The following is a 23,957-nucleotide window of genomic DNA, read 5'->3' as shown; positions in this document are numbered from 1 at the left end:
ATGACAATATGTAGCATATTGTGAATTATTTTTATAGAAGCAGAATTCTTTTTTAAAATATTTTGCTTATTTATTTGAGAGAGAGAGAAAAACAGATAAAGAGGCAGCTAGAACAAGAGAGAATTGAGTGCACAAAGGCCTGTAGCCACTGAAAATGAACTCCAGATGCATGCACCACCTTGTCTATCTGGTGTTATGTGGATACTAGAGAATCAAACTCCAGTTCTTAGGCTTTGCAGGCAAGCACCTTCAATGCTTGCTGAGCCATCTCTTCAACCCCCTGAGATCTTTTTTCAAAAAAAGAAAAATCTGGCTGGAGAGATGTCTTAGCTGTTACAGCACTTGCACAAAGCCTAAGGACCCAGGTTCAATTTCGCAGTACCCACCTAAGCCACATGCACATGGTGGTGCATGTGTCTGGAGTTTTCAGTGACTAGAGGTCCTGGTGTACCCTTTCTCTCTCTGTTTATCTGCTGCTTTCTCCCTGTCTTTCAAACTAATACATTAAAAAACAAAAAAAAAAAACAAAAAAAAAAAAACCTACATCAGGCTGAGGAAATAGCTCAGTCAGTAAAGTGCTTACCTTGCAAGTGTGAGGGCCTAAGTCCAACAACATAACATACATAGAAATGCCAGGCAGGCTGGAGAGATGGCTTAGTGGTTAAGGTACTTGTCTGCAAAGCCAAAGGACCCAGGTTCAATTCCCCAGGACCTACGTAAACCAGATGTACAAGGTGGCACATGTATGTGTCTGTAGTTTGCTTGCCGTGGCTGGATGCCTTGGCCTCCCATTCTCTCCCCCCCCCCCCAAATAAATAAATAAAACAAAATGCCAGGCATAGTGGCCCATGCCCATAATCACATTGCAGGGGAGGCAGAGACAAGTGGATCCCTGGGGCACTCTAGCTAGCTAATGGAGCTTACTTGGTAGGCCCAGCTAATCAGAAATCCTGTCTCAAAAAAGTTATTTAGTATTCCTGAAGACGACACTCAGAATTGTTCTCTGGCCTCCATATGCCCCACACACTGATGTACACACACAAAAATAAATAAAAAATGAAAAATATTTCTGTATTTAAACTCTTACATCAATAGTGTAGTCTTTCAATCAGCTTTTTTGTCAACATTACATTTTGAGATGAATTCATATAATATTGTCTTATAGGTCCAACTCATAGTGTTAGGATTCATTATACCATTTTCCCATGTTTCTTTTTTTTTTTAAACTTGTTTTTGTTATTGTATTTTTTAATTTTTATTTATTTATTTATTTGAGAGTGACAGACACAGAGAGAAAGACAGATAGAGGGAGAGAGAGAGAATGGGCGCGCCAGGGCTTCCAGCCTCTGCAAACGAACTCCAGATGCATGCGCCCCCTTGTGCATCTGGCTAACGTGGGACCTGGGGAACCGAGCCTCGAACCGGGGTCCTTAGGCTTCACAGGCAAGCGCTTAACTGCTAAGCCATCTCTCCAGCCCCCATGTTTCTTTATATAGGTATGTAGAGTCAGCCACCATGAGGTCATGAATATTGAGGCCACTTTATGTCTGGAAGGCAGTATTGTAATCATTCCTACTGGTGTTTTCTGAGGAGTAGTGTCTGCTTTTGTTCAGTTTGTCACCTGGTCAGACCAGAAGCTAGTTTGGTTGTTTTACTCTGAATCATCCTTTGAAGAGATTCCTGGTACTTCTTTTTTGGAAAGATGAAAGAAGTTGCTTGTCTGATGGACTAGATGTTTTCCTGTTGCTTTCTAACCTCTGTAATTGACAGTGTTAAAGCATTTCCTCAGGCATCTGGCAAGCACCTCCCAGGGCTCTGGCTTTCATGACCCTGTGATGCAGGCCCATAACAGTTGATTTAGAAACACTACATCTGAAGCTTGTTTTTTCTTTTCTCTTTTTTTTTTTAATTATTTTATTTATTTATTTGAGAGTGACAGACAGAAAGAGGCAGAGAAAGAGAGAGAGAGAGAGAGAGAGAATGGGCGTGCCAGGGCTTCCAGCCACTGCAAACAAGTTCCAGATGCGTACAACCCCTTGTGCATCTGGCTAACATGGGTCCTGGGGAACTGAGCCGCGAACTGGGGTCCTTAGGCCTCACAGGCAAGCGCTTAACCGCTAAGCCATCTCTCCAGCCATTCTCTCTCTTTTTTTTTTTTTTAATAAATAATTTTATCTGAGAGAGAAGGAATGCTCATGAGTGTACCAGATCCTCTTGCTGTTGAAAAAACTGCAAAAGTATGCTCTTACCACTGTGCAGGCCAACAGGCTTTGCAAGCAAGCCCCTTTAACTGCTTAGCCCCTGAACTTATTTTTCTTTTGCTTCAGGCTTTTCTAAACTATATACATTATTGTAGGAAAATAAGATTTGGGAAAACAATCAAAATGACTTATTAGTTGATGACTAGTTTTATAAAATAAGTATTTTGGAAACAAATATTTGTTCTTCCTATTTAAGTGAAGTATAAAGAAGTTAAAAACAACTGAGAGAACAGTACCAGTACTTACACTTGTCACTTTGCTCCCTTGTAGCTGAAACTCCTGGCCCAGAAAGAAACTCCTTAGGACTTGAAAGGAAACAGTACTTGCCGATTTGTACTGACGCTGCCCTGAGAGGATTCCACACCATGGGGAGAGAGAAAGGCATTGCCCCCACACACTTTCTCCATTCCTCACCCACTCCTAAGATGAGGGAAGGAAGTGCCTTTGCTAGAGAGAAAGCTTTGAGGTTGGTCCAGAGCATTGTCCCAAACTGACTCTTCAAATTTTTGGACTTGACTTTGCAGCTGGTGTAGTAAGTTCAGGAATGCTGTTCCTGATTAAACTGGACTTAACTTTGCAAAGCAAGTGGCTCAAATTGATGGGCTGTAGACCATTCTTTCTTTCTTTTCTTTTTTTTTTTTTAACTTAACCCCACTCTTTTTTTTAATATATTTCCCTCCCTCCCTTCCTTCCTTCCTTCCTTCCTTCCTTCCAGAGAGTGAAAGAGGCAGAGAGAGAGAGAGAGAGATTGGGCACACCAGGGCCTCCAGCCACTGCAAACAAATTCCAGATGCATGTGTCCACTTGAGCATCTAGCTTACATGGGTCCTGGGGAATCAAACAGGGATTCTTTGGCTGCAGGCAAACGCCTTAACTACTAAGCCATCTCTCTAGTCCAAATTTTCTTAAGTTATGGAAAGGATAGTTTGTCAGGAGCTTCCCTTTTGTTGGAGTGCCCCCATTGACACCCTAGTTATTGGACCTTCAAGTGCTTGAAGTAGAAACATCAAGCATTTGGCTAGAATCATCAGGCATTATATGGTCCTTACCTATGCTAGGTACTGGGTTTACCCATCACAGAGGGAAAGCTGTAGGAGTGTGAAAAGTAAGAAAGGGACCTCCAGCACAGGAGGCCAGAGTATGGGACTCAGATACCAGGCATACCTCTTTTAGGTTGGCCTGTGTGCTCTGTTCTTAAGTGTGCATGACCTGTCCTGATGACCCAGCTAAGGTGGTTCCATACAGCTGTAACCCAGAGTTGTGCCTGGTCTTCAGGAGGAGGAAAACAAACAAACACTTCTGAAGGTCTGAAATTATCTTCATAGCCTTCATTAAATGCTATGTATATATATAGAGAGAGATTTGAAATTCAAAACCACATACTTTGATTTGCCTCTGCTCCTTGATGGTATTGCCAAAATTGGCCTGCTCAACCCTAAAGAGAAAAGGTGCTTTTAACTTTGAGTGGCTGATCATTAATTTTAAGTGACATGTCTGCTAATAGTAAAAATACAGCTCTGATTAGGGCCTGCACTTTGAAAATAGCAGCATTAGATTCTCAAGAGTCTGTTGATTGAGGACTCTTAAGGCACAGCTTTGGGGGCCCACCAGAGTTTTAAGTTTTGAAGGTGTGGAGATGGTTCAAGAATGCTCTCTTAGGGGATAGAGAGATGGCTTAGTGGTTAAGGCACTTGCATGCAAAGCCTAAGGACCCAGATTCAATTTCCCAAGATGCACAAGGTGACACATGTGCATCTGGAGTTGGTTTGCAGAGGCTAGAGGCTCTGGTGCACCCTTTTGCTCTGCCTCTGTCTGCCTCTTTGTCTCTCACTCTCAAATAAATAAATTGAACAACAACAACACAAAAAAATTTACAAAAAAGAGAGCTGGGCATGGTGGCACACGCCTTTAATCCCAGCACTTGGGAGGCAGAAAACTTTCTTAGAAGTTCTGTGTGATGCTGGTGGTGCTGGACAGGTGAACACAGTGAGAATCCATGACTGGTCCCTGTGTTTTGTGCTTGGATTAGATCAGGCTCAAGCATGCCATCTCAGGTTCCTCCTGGTCACCAGGAACACTCAGGATTGTCTAGACTTTGGGAGAAAGCTAGAGAGCAATGGATTGCAGTTTTCAGAGACAAAGAATCATCTCATTAGGTGTGGATCTGGAACCTAGTAAATGCACTGTGGAAATATAGAATAGCCAAAATAAACTTTCCATCCTGACCTCTAGAGTGAGTTCTGAGGTTTTCTCTGGGGCCATTCATTCTTTTGGTGTGCTGGGAAGAAAACAGGTTACTTTTATGCAGTAGAGAAAACCATGGAGCTGTAATAAGAGCTTCCACTCTAGCTCTGAGGTCCTCTCCGGTGTTGCAGTGCTTCTTCTGGTACCAGTGAATTCTGAAGCACAGGCACAGTCTCCCCAGTCTGCAGAGGATTAATTCATTGACCCAGCAATAGAAAGTGATGAGGAAGATGATTTTGGACTTAATTATTTCTGGACCTGCAGCAGTAGTTCTCAAAGTATAGCCTACAAACCAGCAGCCTTGGTACTGTGTTAACCTAGGAACTTGTTAGAAATACAGATTTTTGGCCCTCTGTCAGGATAATATGTCTGGCTTGTTCAAAAGACTCTAGGGCAAAATCATCAAGTTTAAGGAGCTCTGGCTTAGGGAAAGTGGCTTGAAGCTATTGGGAAGCAGAGTGATGACCTGGAGTTGGATTCATCTGGACACTTTGAGATTCATCTGTACAGATGATGAACTGAGGATTGTGCTAAGAGGCAGCAGGTTGAGAAGGATCTCTGAAGGCCGCAGCCTGGGGGTGACTCCAAGCTCCATGTAATCTGCCACTGTGTTCACCCTTTATGAAAGGTCCAAAAGCTTTAGACTCTGTCTTTATGTTTCCCCATGATGTTCTTTTCTTATAGCAAACTTGCCTCAGCATAGCCCAAAGTAAATTTCCACAGACTCTAAAAAACTAGTAGGGCTTGTAGCAGACAGCTTTGGATTAGCTGAGATGAACTTCCAGACCAGGCACAGTTATGGAGGAAGGGATATTTATTGAAGCTTACAGATCCAGGGGAAGTTCCATAATGGCAGAAGAAGCTGGCCTGCCTTCATAGGCCCAAGCAGAGAGAAAGAGAGCACAAGCCTAAAGCCACACAGCACTGCACACTTCAGGAACTCCTGCTAGGCACACTTTGCATATCTTTAGACTGAAATCTGAAACCCACCACCACACCTTAAGTTCACCCAGTGACACTGCCTCCAGCCAGGTGGCTGCAGATGCAAACTATAAAGAAATAAAAAACTGAATATATTGGGGGCCATCTATTCAAACCACCACAGGGCTCATTTCCCCAGTACGCATGTAAAGTCAGATACACAAAGTGGCACATGAATCTGGAGTTTGTTTGGCCCTGGTGTGCCCATTTATTCTCCTTCTCTCTCTCTCTCTCTCTCTCTCTCTCTCTCTCTCTCTCTCTCTCTCTCTCTCTCTCTCTCTCTCTTCTCTTTCTGTGTGTGCATGGGAGGGGTGTCTTTCTCTTTCTCCATCTCTGCTTAGAAATAAATAATATGAAAAAATAAAACTAGTACTTCAGTTGAACAGGGTTCTGATGCTATGGATGACTGGTTTATTTCTTTTTTAGTTGGTGACAGGTGTGTGGGAAGGCAGATACAATTTCTTCTGTCAGGGCACACGCAGTGCAGGAGAATCGGACATGAAGGTACTGTTTCTTTTTCAAGTAATCTTATTAGATAGGTGTGTATGTGTGTGCATAACTGTGTTTTGTTATTTGATAAATAAGTGATTCAAAAGACAAAGACTACAGCCTCTCCTCCCAGCTAATTCCTCTTGACATTTTGAAAAGAATAAGAAAAACAGTATGCACATACTGTGAAAATTTGAACATGAGAGCTGTAAAATGGAAACCTCCCTCTCTATAAAATCACTCCTTTGAATAATTGACAGGGGACAAGTTGTATGTGTTTATAAGGTTTTATATTTCACAAGTGAGATCATAATAATGCCTTAAAAATTTTAAATCATTCTTAAAAGTACCCTCTGAGTAGTGGCAGTAAACAAAATCCAGCTTCCACTCTGAGATTCTTATTGTAAATGAAAGTACTCAGTCAGAGTTCAGCATGGGTAGGCATTTCCTTTGAATACTTGTTGTGCATGGTAATGGGCCAACAACAGATGCTGCATGTTCTGGTTCCATGTCTTAATGCTGCCTACTTCACACCAAGCCTTGAAACCAGAAGCATCCTTTCTTTTTTGGCAGCTCTGCAGACTGTTTCCAAGAAAGCAGTTGTCTTTTTGAGGCATTGAGTCTTGTGCTTCCTGTTGTTTTTCTTTAGAGACATTGTCTCCCTTAGCTCTGGTTGACTTCAAAGTCATACATTCATGCTTATACCTCCGAAGTGCTGGGATTATACTTCTTGTTCTTTTGAGAGGGTCAGGAAGCCTTTGAAGACTTCCCTTGTAGTCATTTTACCCCACCCGACTCCCACCCAGCATGTTCATTAACTAAACATACTCACAGAGTGGCTAAAGATGACAACACCAGAAGAGTGTTAGGACTTGGAAGGAAGCTGGGGCTTTTCCAGGTTGGTTCTAAAGTCTGGAATGTCAGTGAAACATGCCACAGGTGCAGTTTCAGAGAAGCGTTAGGCAAAACCATAAAGCCTTTGATCCTTTGCTCTTAGATTATCCGTGTTCTCTGGTGGTACTACTTCTCCAAACTCATAGAATTCATGGACACCTTCTTCTTCATCCTGCGCAAGAACAACCACCAGATCACAGTCCTGCACGTCTACCACCATGCTACCATGTTCAATATCTGGTGGTTTGTGATGAATTGGGTCCCCTGCGGCCATTGTAAGTAATAAGAGGTTGTTTGGGAATATACATGAGCACAGGGGCTAACTAAGCTTTCAGGAAAGGTGCTGTTTCTGTAGATGCCTAAGTTAAGCCATTTTGAACTTTGGCAATTTTGTGGGGTGTTTTTTTTTCCCCTTTTTGGTTTTTTGGTTTTCAAGGTAGGGTTTCCCTCTAGCACATCAGGAAAATGTAAATTAAAACTACTTTGAGATTCCATTTCACCCCAGTCAGAATTAGCTGATGTCTGTCATCAAGAAAACAGGTGACCACTAATGCTGGTGAGGAAAGAGAAATCTTTATTCATTCCTGGTGGGCATGTATACTTGTGCAGCCACTATAGAGACCACTATGGAAGATCCTCAAACACTGAAACTAGGACTTCATATCACAATGATACACAACTCCTGGGTATATCTTTAAAGGACTGTAAGTCAGCATACCATAGAGATACCTGAACATCAGTATTTATAGTGGCACTCTTCACAAGTGAAGCATCCATTTTCCAACAGATGGAGGAAAAAAATGTGGTACATTCATGTAATGGAATTCTATGTATCTGTAAAGAAAATGAAATTGTTATATTTGCAGGAAAATGGATGCAACTGGAAATCATCTTAATTTGAAATAAGCCAGCTTCAAATAAATACTGCATGTTTTCTCTGAACTATATAATTTAAAATTATACAGTTATGTATTTGCATATGCATTTTTAGGTCATAAAACTGGAAAGAATCATGAAGAAGGAGAAAAATTTTAAGGGAGGTGTAAAGTAGGCTAATGAAATATGTGCAATAAGAAAATAGAAGGGAAGGCTCTGGGCAGGGGGGGGGGGAGGAAAACAGCTGGAATGGGGGAGTGTGCATGGGTAAGTGCAGTAGGGGAGGGAACAAATGAGAGCAAGATATAATGCACATATGTATGAAAGTTACCACAGGGGTGGTGAGATGGCACAAGACATAAAGTGTTTGCCATGCAAGAGTTGAGTGCCTAAGTTCAGATCCCTTGACCCCATTAAAAGCTAGAAGCTGTGACAGTTGTCTCTAATCTCAGCATGTAGGCCACAAGATAGGAGGCAGAGACAGGAGAATTTCCCAGAATTTTGGGAACCAGCTAGCCATGCTAATGGAGTACTGAACAAGAGACCCTACCTCAAATGATGTGGAAGGTGAGGGGCTGATGTACAAACTTATCTTCTGACCTCCACATGGATTCTATGGCATTTACATGCCTACACACACACACACACACACACATTATATGCAAGCACCAAAAAAGAAAAAAAAAAAAACTAGTATGCTATGATAAAACCTATTACTATGTATGTTAATCTAAAAAGATTATAAAAGTAAAAATTGGGGCTAGAGAGATGGCTCAGCAGTTAAAAGCACTTGCATGCCAAGCCTGATGGCCTGGGTTTGATTCCCTAGTACCCACATAATCCAGATGCACATAGTAGCACATGTGTCTAGGGTTTGTTTGCAGTGGCAGGGGTTCCTATTGCACCCATATTTACTCTTTTACTATCTGCCTCTTTCTCTCAGTCTCTCTAGCAAATAAATAAGTAATTTTTAAGTAAAAAATGAGCTGGGAATGATGGTGCACACCTTTAATCCCAGAACTCAGGAGGCAGAGGTAGGAGGATCACTGAGTTCAAGGCCAGCCTGGAACTACAGAGTGAATTCCAGGTCAACCTGGGCTACAGTAAGACCCTACCTAGAAAAACCAGAAAGAAAAGAAAAAAAAAAGGGGGAACAGCGGCTCCGGGGCGGCTGGGCTACCCGCCGCAACCGCGGAGCGGCAGAAAACCGCCGGACTCTCGGCTCGAGCCGCAGGACAAGCCAGGTGCGGGATTTTCCCCTCACACCGCGCTCTCCGCAACTCGGGAAACGTGAGGGGAGAGCGGCAGCGAGCAACGGAGGGAGGAGCAGACCGCGAGGTAAAAGCACACGTGGAACAGTGATACAACCAGAGCAGCCGCGGCTCCCTCCCCTCCCCCGCCGCCTGAACCCAGCTCCAGCGAACACAGCAGCGGCCCGGGACCCGGCCACGCCAACTTGGGCTGACGGCGGGACCCAAGCAGGAGCAGAATTCGGCAGCAACTTCAGCGGCTCCAGTACCGGTACCAGTGGCCCCAGCAGCAGCGGACCCAGGAGCGGCAGCGGTGGCAGATCCCGCAGCAGCGGCTTCGGGGTGAGCAGCAGCGGTGGACACGGCAACGGCAGCTTCAGCAGCGGTGGTGGCTCCGGGGGTGGCAGCTACAACAGCTGCAGAGGCGGCAGCAGCGGCTCAGTTTGCCCCGTGGGAAAAGCAAGTGCCCAGCTCCAGAAATCAGAACAGCAGCCCGACGACCCAGGCAGCAACTTGACTGAGACCACAATCACCCAAGGTAACTGGGATTGCACCAGGGAAGGGTCTCACTTGGTCACAAGCTGACTTGGATCCCTCAACAGACCAGAAATCTAAACCTCTTTGTTGATAGAGGATCTGGTCATTATAATAACTACTCTTGCATACATACTCGGGGCTGTTTTTGATGGAATGGGTATAGTGTTTAGTTAAATTTTAGAATCTACCAGTATATTATTCCACTCAGCCTGCTTGAATACTCCTATAGCAGGGAAACTCAACCCCTAAGAACATCTTTGTAGATACTCTGAGAGTCTTAAGAGCCACACCTAATACCTTAAGGTCCTACCCTGAAAATATATTACATCAAATCAATTGATACAGCTAAGAATACACAGCTAGCTAGAAAATCCAAGCATTAACTTAATCCAAGATGCAAAAATATATACATTATAACACAAGAAACACTAAAAAGCAAGACGATATAAATCCACCTAAAAGTATTAATGCATCAGAAATGTCCTCCAGTGAGAAAGAGTTAGAGGAAATGCCTGAGAAAGAGTTCAAAAGAATAATTATAAATGTGTTCAAAGAGGTCAAAGAACACATGAAAACAATCAAAGAAGAAATCAAAGAGGAAATCAAAGGAATCAAAGAAGAGGCAGGACACCAATTTAATGAAATAAAGAAGGCAATACAAGACATAAATAGAGAAATAGAAATAATAAAGAAAAACCAGTCAGAATTACTAGCAATGAAGAACACAGTTAATGAAATAAAAAACTCTGTAGAAAATCTCACCAGTAGGATGGATGAGGGAGAGGACAGAATATCTAAGCTAGAAGACCAGGTGGCAGACCTAATGCAGTCCAACAAAGAGAAAGACAAACTTATAGAAAAGTATGAGTGGGAATTTCAAGATATTCGGGACACTATGAAAAGATCCAATATAAGAATTCAGGGCATAGTAGAAGGAGAAGAACTCCACTCCAGAGGCATAGTAGGCATCTTCAACAAAATCACAGAGGAAAATTTTCCCCAAATTGGGAAAGAGGTGCCAATACAGATACAGGAAGCCTGTAGAACCCCAGCCAGACAAAACCCAGAAAGAAACTCTCCTCGCCACATTATACTCAAACTTCCAAACACACAAACCAAAGAAAAAATATTGAAAGCAGTTAGAGAGAAAAATCAAGTTACCTACAAAAGCAAGCCCATCAGGATTACAGCAGATTATTCAACACAAACTTTTAAAGCCAGAAGGGCCTGGAGTGATATATTCCAAGTTCTGAAAGATAACAACTGTCAACCAAGGTTACTTTATCCTGCAAAGTTATCCATCCAAATAGATGGAGAAATAAAGACATTCCATGACAAAAGTAGGTTAAAGGAATATCTGAAGACAAAACCAGCTCTACAGAAAATACTTGATAGAATCCTCCATGCTGAACAAAAGGAAAAGCACACATATAAGGAACCTAGAAAAAACCAGCCATACTCAAATACCAGTTAACAGAAGAGAGCACAGGTAGAACAAGTAACACACACACACACACACACAAATGGCAAACATAAATACACACCTTTCAATAATATCTCTTAATATCAACGGTCTCAATGCCCCAACGAAAAGACATAGATTTGCAGACTGGGTTAAAAAGCAGGATCCTACAATTTGTTGTCTTCAAGAAACTCACCTTTCTACAAAGGATAGACATTATCTTAGGGTGAAAGGTTGGAAGACGGTGTTTCAAGCAAATGGGCCTAGAAAACAAGCAGGGGTTGCTATCCTAATATCAGACAGGGTGGACTTTAGTCCGAAGTTAGTCAAAAAAGATAAGGAAGGTCACTTTATATTGATTAAGGGCACACTCCAACAGGAGGACATTACAATCCTAAACATATATGCACCTAACATGGGGGCTCCCAAATTCGTCAAACAAACACTATTAGAACTAAGGTCACAGATAACACCAAACACGGTGGTGGTGGGTGACTTTAACACCCCACTCTCATCAATTGACAGGTCATCCAGGGAAAGAATAAACAGAGAGGCATCTGGACTAAATGAGGTCATAGAAGGAATGGACCTAACAGATATATACAGGACATTTCATCCAAAGGCTGCAGAATATACATTCTTTTCAGCAGCACATGGAACATTCTCTAAAATAGACCATATATTAGGACACAAAGCAAATCTTAACAAATTCAGGAAAATTGAAATAATTCCTTGCATTCTATCTGACCACAATGGAATTAAACTACAAATCAGTAGCAAGAAAGGCTATAGAGCATACACAAAATCATGGAAACTAAACAATACACTACTAAATGATGAGTGGGCTCAATGAAGAAATCAAAAAGGAAATCAAAAAATTTATAGAGTCAAATGATAATGAGAACACAACATACCAAAATCTCTGGGACACAATGAAGGCAGTTCTAAGAGGTAAATTTATAGCCTTAAGTGCCTATATTAACAAATTAGAAAGGTCGCAAGTAAACGACCTAATGCTTCGCCTTAAAGCCTTGGAAAAAGAAGAACAAGGCAAACCAAAAAGTAGTAGACGGGAAGAAATAATAAAGATTAGGGCAGAAATTAATGAAATAGAAACAAAAAGAACAATCCAAAGAATTAATGAAACAAAGAGTTGGTTCTTTGAAAGGATAAACAAGATTGATAAACCCTTAGCAAATCTGACCAAAAGAAAGAGAGAAGAGACACAAATTAATAAAATCAGAGATGAACAAGGTAACATCACAACAGATTCCAGACAAATTCAAAAAATTATAGGGAGATACTATAAAAGCATATACTCCACAAAGTATGAAAATCTGAAAGAAATGGATGATTTCCTTGATCTATATGACCTACCTAAATTAAATCAAAATGAGATTAATCACTTAAATAGACCTATAACAAACATGGAGATCCGAGCAGTTATCAATAATCTCCCAACTAAAAAAAGCCCAGGCCCGGATGGATTCACTGCTGAATTTTACCAGACTTTTAAGGAAGAGCTAACACCATTGCTTCTTAAGCTTTTCCAGGAAATAGAAAAAGAAGGTATCCTACCAAACTCCTTCTATGAGGCCAGCATCACCCTGATACCAAAACCAGGCAAAGATAGAACAAAAAAAGAAAATTACAGACCAATCTCCCTCATGAACATAGATGTAAAAATTCTCAACAAAATATTGGCAAACAGAATACAAGAGTATATCAAAAAGATCATTCACCCTGACCACGTAGGCTTTATCCCAGAGATGCAGGGATGGTTCAACATACGCAAATCTATAAATGTAATACATTACATAAATGGGTTGAAGGACAAAAATCACATGATCATCTCATTAGATGCAGAGAAAACATTTGACAAAATCCAACATCCCTTCATGATAAAAGTCCTACAGAGACTGGGAATAGAAGGAACATATCTCAATATAATAAAGGCTATTTATGACAAGCCTACAGCCAACATATTACTAAATGGGGAAAAACTGGAAGCTTTCCCACTAAAATCAGGAACAAGACAAGGGTGTCCACTGTCTCCACTTCTATTTAATATAGTTTTGGAAGTCTTAGCCATAGCAATAAGGCAAGGGACACACATAAAAGGGATATAAATTGGAAAGGAAGAAATCAAGTTATCATTATTTGCAGATGACATGATTCTATACATAAAGGACCCTAAAGACTCTACTAGCAAGCTGTTAGAGCTGATCAAAACCTACAGCAATGTAGCAGGATACAAAATAAATACACAGAAATCAGTAGCCTTCGTATACGCTAACAACAAACACACAGAGGATGAAATCAGAGAATCACTCCCATTCACAATTGCATCAAAAAAAATAAAATACCTTCGAATAAACCTAACTAAGGAAGTAAAGAATCTATACAATGAGAACTTTAAGACACTCAAGCGAGAAATTATAGAAGACACTAGAAAGTGGAGAAACATCCCTTGTTCCTGGATTGGAAGAATCAATATCGTGAAAATGGCAATCTTACCTAAAGCAATCTACACGTTTAATGCAATCCCTATCAAAATTCCAAAGGCTTTCTTCATGGAAATAGAAAAAACAATCCAAAAATTCATTTGGAATCATAAAAAACCTCGAATATCTAAAATAATACTGAGCAACAAAAAAGAGGCTGGTGGTATCACCATACCTGATTTTAACCTATACTACAGAGCCATAGTAACAAAAACAGCATGGTACTGGCACAAAAACAGACATGTAGATCAGTGGAACAGAATAGAGGACCCAGATGTAAGCCCAAGTAGCTATAGCCACCTGATATTCGATAAAAATGCCAAAAATACTCATTGGAGAAGAGACAGCCTCTTCAGCAAATGGTGTTTTGAAAACTGGATAAATATCTGCAGAAGAATGAAAATAGATTCTTCTCTCTCGCCATGCACAAGAATTAAGTCCAAATGGATTAAAGACCTTAACATCAGACCGGAAACTTTGAAACTGCTAGAGGAAAAAGTAGGGGAAACCCTTCAACATATTGGTCTTGGCAAAGACTTTCTGAATACAACCCCAATTGCTCAGGCAATAAAACCACAGATTAACCACTGGGACCTAATAAAATTACAAAGATTTTGCACCGCAAAGGACACAGTGAAAAAAGCAAAGAGGCAACCTACAGAATGGGAAAAAATCTTCGCCAGCTATATATCTGATAGAGGATTAATATCTAGGATATACAAAGAACTCAAAAAGTTAACTAATAAGGAATCAAACAAGCCAATCAAAAAATGGGCTATGGAGCTAAATAGAGAGTTCTCAAAGGAAGAAATACGAATGGCATATAAGCACCTAAAAAAATGTTCTACGTCACTAGTCATCAGGGAAATGCAGATTAAAACTACATTGAGATTCCATCTCACTCCTGTCAGATTGGCCACCATCATGAAAACAAATGATCATAAATGTTGGCGGGGATGTGGAAAAAAAGGAACCCTTCTGCACTGCTGGTGGGAATGCAATCTGGTCCAGCCATTGTGGAAAACAGTGTGGAGGTTCCTAAAGCAGCTAGAGATTGATCTACCATATGACCCAGCTATAGCACTCCTAGGCATATATCCAAAGGACTCATCTCATTTCCTTAGAAGTACATGCTCAACCATGTTTATTGCTGCTCAATTTATAATAGCTGGGAAATGGAACCAGCCTAGATGTCCCTCAACAGATGAGTGGATAATGAAGATGTGGTACATTTATACAATGGAGTTCTACTCAGCGGTAAAGAAAAATGAAGTTATGAAATTTGCAGAAAAATGGATGGACCTGGAAAGCATTATACTAAGTCAGGTAACCCAGGCCCAGAAAGCCAAGCGCCACATGTTCTCCCTCATATGGGGATCCTAGCTACAGATGACTGGGCTTCTGTGTGAGAATGAAAATACTTAGTAGCAGAGGCCAGTACGTTGAAAAGGAGACATAAAGAGTGGAGAAAGGAAGGGAGGAGGATACTTAATAGGTTGATATTGTATATATGTAATTACAATGATTGTAATGGGGAGGTAATATGATTGAGAATGGAATTTCAAACGGGAAAGTGTGGGGGTGGGGAGGGAGGGAATTACCATGGGATATATTTTATAATCATGGAAAATGTTAATAAAAATTTAAAAAATAAAAAAAAAAGGTGTTCTGTGTATTGAAGACAGCTGTGCTTTATTCTTTCCAAATCTTTTCTTTTGTCCAGTGGGAAAGGTGTCTGCCTACCAAGCACAACAGGAGGATAGAATCACATCATGAAGCAAGTGTCATGGAACCATGAATATTGTGAAAAAATATTTTTTTAAAGCTACAGAGTGAGTTAGGAAGTCTCTACATACTCTGATAAAGTAAGATTATCAGGATGACATCTGTAACATGCACAAAAATTGGATATGAACTCCCTAAGTTTGGGTCTGGGTTTTCAGAATATTATGACACAAAGTCTTAGAGCTTTCGGACATCATTACCTTTAAGTTCAACCTGGGAGATTTAACATGTCTTAGTCATAAATTTTGTAATCCCAACATCAAAGAATTTGACAGAAAATCTTTGAATCTACTCATAGATTTTATTTTTCCCTTCAAATTGAATTGCCATTGGTTAACTTAGTCTACCAACACTCACAGGCCCATCAAGTTTATAACTAGAAAAGACTTTCCCAATACAGCTTTTTTGGGCTTGGAAGGAAACAGACCTTAGAGGACTTGGTTGAGTTCCTCAGTATTATTTTTACCCTTCCCTGCAAGGCTAAATTGGTTAGTTCTAATAGGGGCAGCTCCTCATTAAATTTCATTACATTTGAAGAGTACTTTGAAATTTCAAAGATTTTGTAAGACAACTATCTCCACTTGGCCCATGAAAAACTAGAGAATGGACATGACTTGTCCAAGACCATAGGACCAGTTTTTGTTAGAGCCAGCAGTGGAAATTCCTTCTGTAACAGCTGTTTGTATAAAAAGCCAGTAGCCTTGTTTCCTTGTTCACTATCAAGGAGAATGAAAAGTCCGCAATCCTCATAGTCTTACTGGATGGAAATTGAATGAAGTGTGGTAAAGTGGATCTTTCCTCCCTCAGAAACTGACTTGGGACTCTGTTATTAATAAAACCTTCAACATGCCACACCAGGGAGTATGTAACTTCATAGACTTCTATTAAAGTTACCTTCATAGAAGGTAACTTTAAAGACTTCTCCACATGTTAGCAAAGGAGTGCTAACAGCCTTCCTTGAGCATGCTGCTCATCAGCTTTCTCCTCTCAGCCTTCACAGGAGGCAACTGGGCTTGGCAAGAAAAGCAATCCTTACTGAGGAGGAGGAGGAGGATGATCTGGGCCAGGGGAAATCACAGAAGCTCCAGCTGACCTCTGGGCTTAGGCATTGTGGTGATGGTCCCCTGCCCAAGTGGACATTGAACTCATCCATGTGGTGCTTGCAGCTGCTGTGTTTGCTCTCTGTTCAAAAGCATTCTCTGGTTCAAAGAGTATCTTGGATTTTTTTTTTTTTTTTTAGCCTGTCATGTATAAAATGCTAATATATCCTCCTACCATATGCTGTTTGTTCCCACAGCTTATTTTGGTGCCACGCTTAACAGCTTCATCCATGTCCTCATGTACTCGTACTATGGTCTGTCATCTGTCCCTTCCATGCGTCCTTACCTCTGGTGGAAGAAGTATATCACTCAGGGGCAGCTGGTGAGTGACTCGGCCCCTCCCCCCAAGACTTACTCCTCACCACACACACCAGTTCTGCCTTCATTGTTTAATTGGTGGCCCTTCCTCACCCTCATGATCCACTTAAGCTCTTTGTCATGTGCAGATCAGTGAAGGAACTGCTGTGATCTAGTGAGGAGTTAAATTCAAATTCCTAAATCAAGCCTTTTTTCTTTGTGTACATAAGCACGTATGTGTTTTGTAATTTCCAAAATAAAACTGAAACCTGTTTATCTGTGCTCCCAGGAGTTTTAAGTGGAACTGTCAGGGTACTTAGAGTCTATGGCTCTTATAGGTGACTGAAGAATATTGACAGTGATAAGGTGACCCCTCTGCCACAATGTAATAGCACCTGTTGACTTCCACTCCTTCAGCCCCTTTTCAAGACTCACCCTGCTATAGACTCATAATATTTTCCCTATGAATTCTTCATTAGCTATTTAGTAATACTAATTACTGTTGATCAACCATAGCATCATTATATGTCCAACACATGTCAAGTGATTTTTGCACAGCTTATTCCCATAGCCTGATTTCACATTATTGTCTACATTTTATAGATGAGGACACTGAAGCAGTGGGCCAGGTCTGGCTGACTGAGGAGCATAGACATTAAATCCTCAGCCCTAGCCTTGCCAGATAAACACAATTTTCCAAACCAAGCTAATTCAGATCTCCCTGAATCAATCCTTAGTTTTCAAAAGGTAGAGAAGACATTTTGATAAAGTTTTTACCTACTTATGTGTTTATTTCATTATCACCTTTGCCAGCTGCTCTGCAGTTCTTGTTAATTTTTTTCTCACCCTCTGTGAGGAAGGTTATTTGTTCTTTAACCTCCTGCTGTACCTAAGGAGAATACAGTACAGAGATGGATTTCTGCTACAGCTGTGGCTTTGGCAAAAGGAGAGTGAATGACTGGGGCAGTTGGCCTCCCATTAGGCTTTGTACTTTGAGGTAGAAGATTATACTATTTGCCTAGTTACTCTTCAACCTAGAAAATTGGCCTTACGAAAGAGGGGAGGGGGGAAACTATATAGGCAAGTTGGAAGCTCCCTAAAATCCAGTGAATAGACCTCTTCCTCTTTGGTTATTCATGAATGTACATCTTCCAGTAGTCATGTGCCTTTGGACACCTTTGCACTGTGGGTCCACAAACTTTCTCCCACCCTTCAGGGTTGACTTATCAGAAATCACCTGTGGACATAGCACTTTTTGACAAGAAGAGTTTAAATGGTCTCATTAGCTTTCGCAACTCCAAAGTGTACATGGATAGGCAGATGTCCAGTTGGATCATACCTCCTGAATGACGTCAGTAATCTTTTTTTTTTCTTCCCATTTCTTGAGGCAAGGTCTTGCTGTAGCCCAGGCTGAACTGGAATTCACTATGTAGTCTCAGAGTGGCCTCAAACTTACCACCTTATCCACCTACCTCTGCGTCCTGAGTGCTGGGGTTAAAGGCGTGCACCCCCACACCCAGCTCTGACATCAGTAATCTTTAAGCATATACATTTCACACTTTTTTCCTTTAAAATTGGTTTTGAAAAGAACCCTTAGCTGTGGGTGGTTTCATACACCTTTAACCCCAGCACTTGGGAGGTAGAGATAGGATTCTAGGTCAGCCTGGACTACAGTGAGACCCTACCTTGAAAACAAAACAAAACAAAAAAAGAGTCCTTGTATCTCTTTATGTATCTATGTCTTTGAATCTTGAAGAACATGGTTTAGGAAGCTTGAAGGAGAGAGGAAGGAATATAGAAGATGCATACATATGCACTTTAGTATAAATGTAATATGTGTTGTTTATGAAATAACAGCTGTACTTACAGAAGGTCAGCAAACACTGGTTCAGGTGTGTGGGATGCTAGATGCCCCTTCACCTGATATAGAACCTGTCTGTAGCATCACTGCTTAGCTGTGTCCCTTCTCTTCCCCCAGGTTCAGTTTGTGCTGACGATCATCCAAACCAGCTGTGGAGTCATCTGGCCATGTACTTTCCCTCTTGGTTGGTTATACTTCCAGATCGGATACATGATTTCCCTGATTGCTCTCTTCACAAACTTCTATATTCAGGTAAGTCTTACTGGCACATGGCTTATTTTTTCACTTAGCAGGGCTTTGTGGAGCCACTGCTGGATTCCAGCACTATACTCTAATGGAGCCTCTGTGGAGATGGAAGGCTAGCTCACCTTTGCTCTAGATCCTGGGCAGTGAGACTTGGGACTGACATGAGAAATGCAAAAGTATTCAGTAGGCTGCTCTCACTCCCCTCAGATCAGTTGTAGAGACATAAAGAGTTTGTTTTCAGTATGAAATCTCACTTAGCCCAGCTAGCCTGAATGCCATGGCTATGTGAAATTTCTGCCAGAGTTCTCAGATATAGTGGAAACCTACTGTTTTGTCCCAGTTTTCTTACATATGCATTGCTCGAGTTTGGGGGTTAAGTTCCTTCAGTCATAAGGATATATCAGTGCAGTTGTTTGCTCACATATTATCTCTGGTATGTGATCATTTGGCAGACACTTGATTTTCCTGCTACCTCTGAACCCCAGAATGACATGTGCTTCTGCTTTTGTAGCCAGTGTCAAGTAGCTGCAGAGCTCACTGGTCTAGGGAAGATGCAGGAGGTCAGGAGCAAGGACAAAGGTTCTGGGTCCTGGGGGGGAAAGGCCAGTAGCATAAAATGGCCACGTGGAGTCTCAGCCCCTTTTTCTCTTCTCTGTGCATGGTTTGGTAGCTTCGTGTGCTACTGAGCTTGTTGGTTTGTGGCTACACTATGGAACATAATCCAGGTAGAAGGGAGCTTAAAAATAGGACCTTTTTATAATTGCTTATAGCAATATAGTGGTTTGTGCATGAAGACTGAGGTAATTGCTTAGGCAATAACAAAACGTTGAAGGTAAGCAAGGGCCTTGTGTCAGAAGAGCTACTAGCAGAAGGAGGGGTAGGGGGAACAAAACCAATTTGACTATGTCCTCTGCTATCCAGATACTGAAAAGGCAAAGTAGAATGAATAATCAATTCTCTGTGTGTTGTGGCCTATGAGCCAGAGAACTTACAGACTAATCCTCCAACAAAAGAATGATTGAAACAGGTGGCGGAAAAGTAAAATTACTTGTCCATAGGAATCACTTCTTGGTAAGATTTTGTGATAAAAAGGAAAATAGGCATAATTAGAAATGCAATTCCTAATATAGTTTCCCATAGTCATGAGGCTCTCATCTGCCTTTATACATTTCAGACTTACAACAAGAAGGGGTCCTCCCGGAGGAAAGAACACCTGAAGGACCACCAGAACGGATCTGTGACTGCTGTCAATGGACACACCAACAGCTTATCTTCGCTGGAAACCAGTGTAAAGCCAAGAAAGCAGCGGAAGGATTGAAGGGGCTGAGCTGAAAACTCGAGGCCACATTGTGTGATTAAGCACAGTTTGAATTGTGCCCTGATGCTCGTTAACAGCTGCTGTAACTAGTCTGGCATATGATAGTTTGATTCATGTAGGACCTTTATCATCAATTCAAAACCCCTAGAATATGTGTACAGATTATACAGGTAGGCATAAGCTTCCTCACATTTCTGGGCTCTCATCGATCCCTGCGCTAGACTGTGGAAAGGGAGTGTTATTGTAGTATATGACACTGCTGTTGCCTTATTAGTTATAACATGATAGGTGCTGAATTGTGGTTCACAATTTAAAAACACTGTAATCCAAACTTTTTTTTAACTGTAGATCATGCATGTGATTGTAATTACAAATTTGTACAATGTTGTTAAAGTAGGAAAACACACATGCCTTAAAACTTAAAAAGCAGGGCCCAAAGCTTATTAGTTTAAATTATAGTATGTTTCAAGTTTGTATTCATTTGTAATAGCTCTATTTAGAAAAATCAAAGGTCGTGATTTATAAAAGTAGTGTATTGACATATAAGTTCAAGTGGCTTGTAGCTGTGAAAACAAATGGAACCTTCATTTTGTAATACTGGATCCTAGCAAGAGGCTCCAGTCCAAGTGGAACAGTCAGTTTTAACTTTTTAACAGATCTTATTTTTTTATTTTGAGTCCCACTATTAATGTGTGTTTTAAAAAAAAAGGATGGGTTGGTGTGTGCAAAGCAGTCTTGATTAAACTTAAGTATACATTCTTTGTCCTCCCAGTTCTAGGAAGAGTCTAGGGTGAGTAGGCCAGTTTTAATTTCCGAAGTGCTAAGTGTTTTTTACAAGGAAAAAAAAGTCCATTTTGCTTTTATACAGGAGACTAAAAGTCCATTTTGCTTTTATACAGGCGACAAAAGGTGCACTTTGAGAGAGGATCAATCCTATTCAGGGAAAATGATTGAAAATTTACCATTTGACAGTCCCTTAGATGAGCAGTGGGGAACTGCTTGCCAGGAACCAAACTTAGATATTGTTTTATGTAGTGCTATGTGTTTCAACACAAACTTCCTTTTTAAATGTGCCTACTTTACCAAAATTAACGAAGAAGGAAAAAAAAACTTTAAAAATTGAGTTAAAATTCAAGAGGTAATGACATCCTAAGAGAAAAGTAGGTGTCTGGGTAGTGATGACTTGTTTAATGTAAATCTTACAGCATCTGGCATTCTTTTCTGCTTAGAATCTGAAGATTTCTTTAGAATCACTTTAAGAGGATAGATTGCTATCATAAAATTACTTTTTCACTTGAGGCAGTGATCATACAGATAAGGATTATTATATGTATCATTTTAAAGTGTTGAAGTTTAGCCTCTATTAAATACCTTCTCCATTGAGGAAAAAAAGTTGACGTACCCACCACATACCTTAGAAGATCATTGACAATGTATAAACTGATTGATATTTATGTAAATATCAGTTTACCGTGCTTTAATTTTGCACATTCCTGTTACAGGGAACCAGTTGGTTCTCTTACTAAAGTCTTGTGAGTTTTCTGTTTGGAAGGAGTCACAGCATCTGTTTACATTTACCTTATCAAATCTAGAACATGTATATTTGTAATTGTATGTCCTCATTCCTAGGAACTAATTTGCAGATGTCTACATATCTGAATACAGAAACTATAACATTTGGTAGTGTGCTACAAAGTATGTGCTTAGCTCATCTGGATATACCCACACTGTTATATGATACCTGAACATTAATCATTAAACCATTTTTGATTATTAGTGCTTGTGTTTGGTATTGCTGCCAGTAGACAGGAGTCAGTGTAGAAGGTTCACTTCTGTGGAGATGGACCCCATGTGATAAATCAACTGTAGTTCTTGCCTCTCCTAGACCCTACTAAGAGGTCCCACTTCAAGCTCTTTGATCCTTCCTTCCTGGGATCCCACCCTTTCCCCTCACCTGTGAGCTGTTAGAGTTACCTTCATAGTTCTAAACTACAGGTCTGCAAATATATTCGGTAAAAACAAGATAGAAACATTTCAGGCTGCACGAGCTCTGTGGAAGCTAGTAACTATGCTATTGTAGAATGCAAAACAGCTTATAACAGTCCATTTGTCTTTGTAGTCTACTGATGTCCGCAATTAGAGGGATGGCCTGAATGCCACATCTTCCATCCATTCTCTCCACACAGTCCCCAGCAGGTTTCCATGAAGAAACTACATTTAGTATGTAGGATATTAAAAGGTATGGAAGAAATGTTGGGTTTGGATCATGGTAATAATGAAACATCATTGTCACAGAAACCAGAGCAAGAACTCAAAACACTGAGCCAGATATGGTGGTTATATCTATAATTAATCCCAGCACGTAGGAGACAGAGACAAGAAGATTGAGGCAAGTCTGTACTACACAGTTCCAGGCCAGCCAGGGCTATCACATCCCATGCTGAAAATGAAACATATATATCCCCTTGCTAAAACTCACTCGGACACACAGGGCTGATACCAGCATGCCAGTGGTGGTTCTGATTGTGGGCCCAGTGAAGAACTTACTACTAAAATATTTGTTCCTAAGCATGTTATAATATTTAAGCATTTCATATTAAAATCAGTTATGGAACTTTCACGTGCTCCCCTTGTGACTGCAGTTTATCTCCTGCTGACTTTATGACACCAGATGGCGGCTGCACTTCACCTCCATCTCCTCCCTTGGGAGAAATGTAGGGCTAAGAGGACAGTGAGGACAAGAATGTTTTTGCAATTTTTGTATGGAAACATGAGGTTGCATTTACTCACCTGTTAAAAAAGGAGCATCCTCTCTGTTCTTTCTGACATCCTTACTTTTTATATGCGAATGTGGTATAGAGTATGACGCTACAGTATTTAAGCAGTAAACTATTGCCTTACTATTATTTTCTTGGTTTGCTGCTGTAGTACTCCTATCAAAAAAATGTGGCAGCCGGGCGTGGTGGCGCACGCCTTTAATCCCAGCACTCGGGAGGTAGAGGTAGGAGGATCGCTGTGAGTTCGAGGCCACCCTGAGACTACATAGTGAATTCCAGGTCAGCCTGAGCCAGAATGAGATCCTGCCTCGAAAAACCAAAAAAAAAAAAAAAGTGTGGCATTGCCAGGCATGCTAGTGCATGCCTTTGATCCCAGCACTCAGGAGGCAGAGATAGGAGGATCACTGTGAGTTCGAGGCCACCCTGAGACTACATAGTGAATTCCAGGTCAACCTGAGCTAAGAGTGAGACCCTACCTCGGGAAAAAAAAAAGTGTGGCATGTTCTTTGTTGACTGAAGAGGTGAAACCAAGCCGAGCATGGTCCTGCATGCCTTTAGATTCTTGGGAGGCTGAGGTACATTGGATTGCAGTGAGTTGAAGGCTGGCCTGGGGCTGCAGAGTGAGTTCCAGGTCAGCCTGGACTAGAGTGAGACCCTACCTCAAAAAAAAGTTGAAACAATCCTGAGTCAGATGTTCATCATCCACATTTCCGATTTTGTCAGTTTTATATTCAGCATTTCTTTTAAAATTTTCATGCAAGTGTATATCATGCAAATAAGTATATGTATGTGTGTGTGTACGTGTATATTCCTCTTACTATAACTTCTTAATGTGACTTCTGACCCTCTCCTCTTGTATTAATTCACTTTGTTCCTCTAGGCAGTCTCACTTATATTTTCACATCATACATGCATACAATGATTTTATGTATATATGAAATCTAGGGATCACAATTGAAAGAAAACATGAATGTCTGGGACTTGTATAATTCATTTGATCTAGATGTATACATTTTCCTATATTGTATCCATTTTTCTACAAACAATTTATTTTGGGTTTTTTTGCATATGTTTG

General features: G+C 40.8%; 1 protein-coding gene across 1 annotated transcript in view; it reads left to right on the top strand.

The window, feature by feature from the left end:
- Elovl5 (ELOVL fatty acid elongase 5) overlaps positions 1 to 21,881 on the top strand; it is a 94,054-nt gene extending 72,173 nt beyond the window's left edge. Inside the window, exons 4-8 of the mRNA XM_004660499.3 lie at positions 5,913 to 5,990; positions 6,973 to 7,144; positions 16,581 to 16,705; positions 18,659 to 18,793; positions 19,962 to 21,881. Coding sequence (XP_004660556.2) covers positions 5,913 to 5,990; positions 6,973 to 7,144; positions 16,581 to 16,705; positions 18,659 to 18,793; positions 19,962 to 20,105 — 654 coding nt within the window. The 3' untranslated portion in view covers positions 20,106 to 21,881. The remainder of the gene's footprint in view (positions 1 to 5,912; positions 5,991 to 6,972; positions 7,145 to 16,580; positions 16,706 to 18,658; positions 18,794 to 19,961) is intronic.
- The last annotated feature ends 2,076 nt before the right edge of the window (positions 21,882 to 23,957 follow it).

This window comes from Jaculus jaculus, chromosome 10 (assembly GCF_020740685.1).
Source record: "Jaculus jaculus isolate mJacJac1 chromosome 10, mJacJac1.mat.Y.cur, whole genome shotgun sequence".
NCBI lineage: Eukaryota > Metazoa > Chordata > Mammalia > Rodentia > Dipodidae > Jaculus > Jaculus jaculus.
The sequence above is the reverse complement of the archived record's forward strand: the minus strand, read 5'-3'. Positions and strand labels throughout refer to the sequence as shown.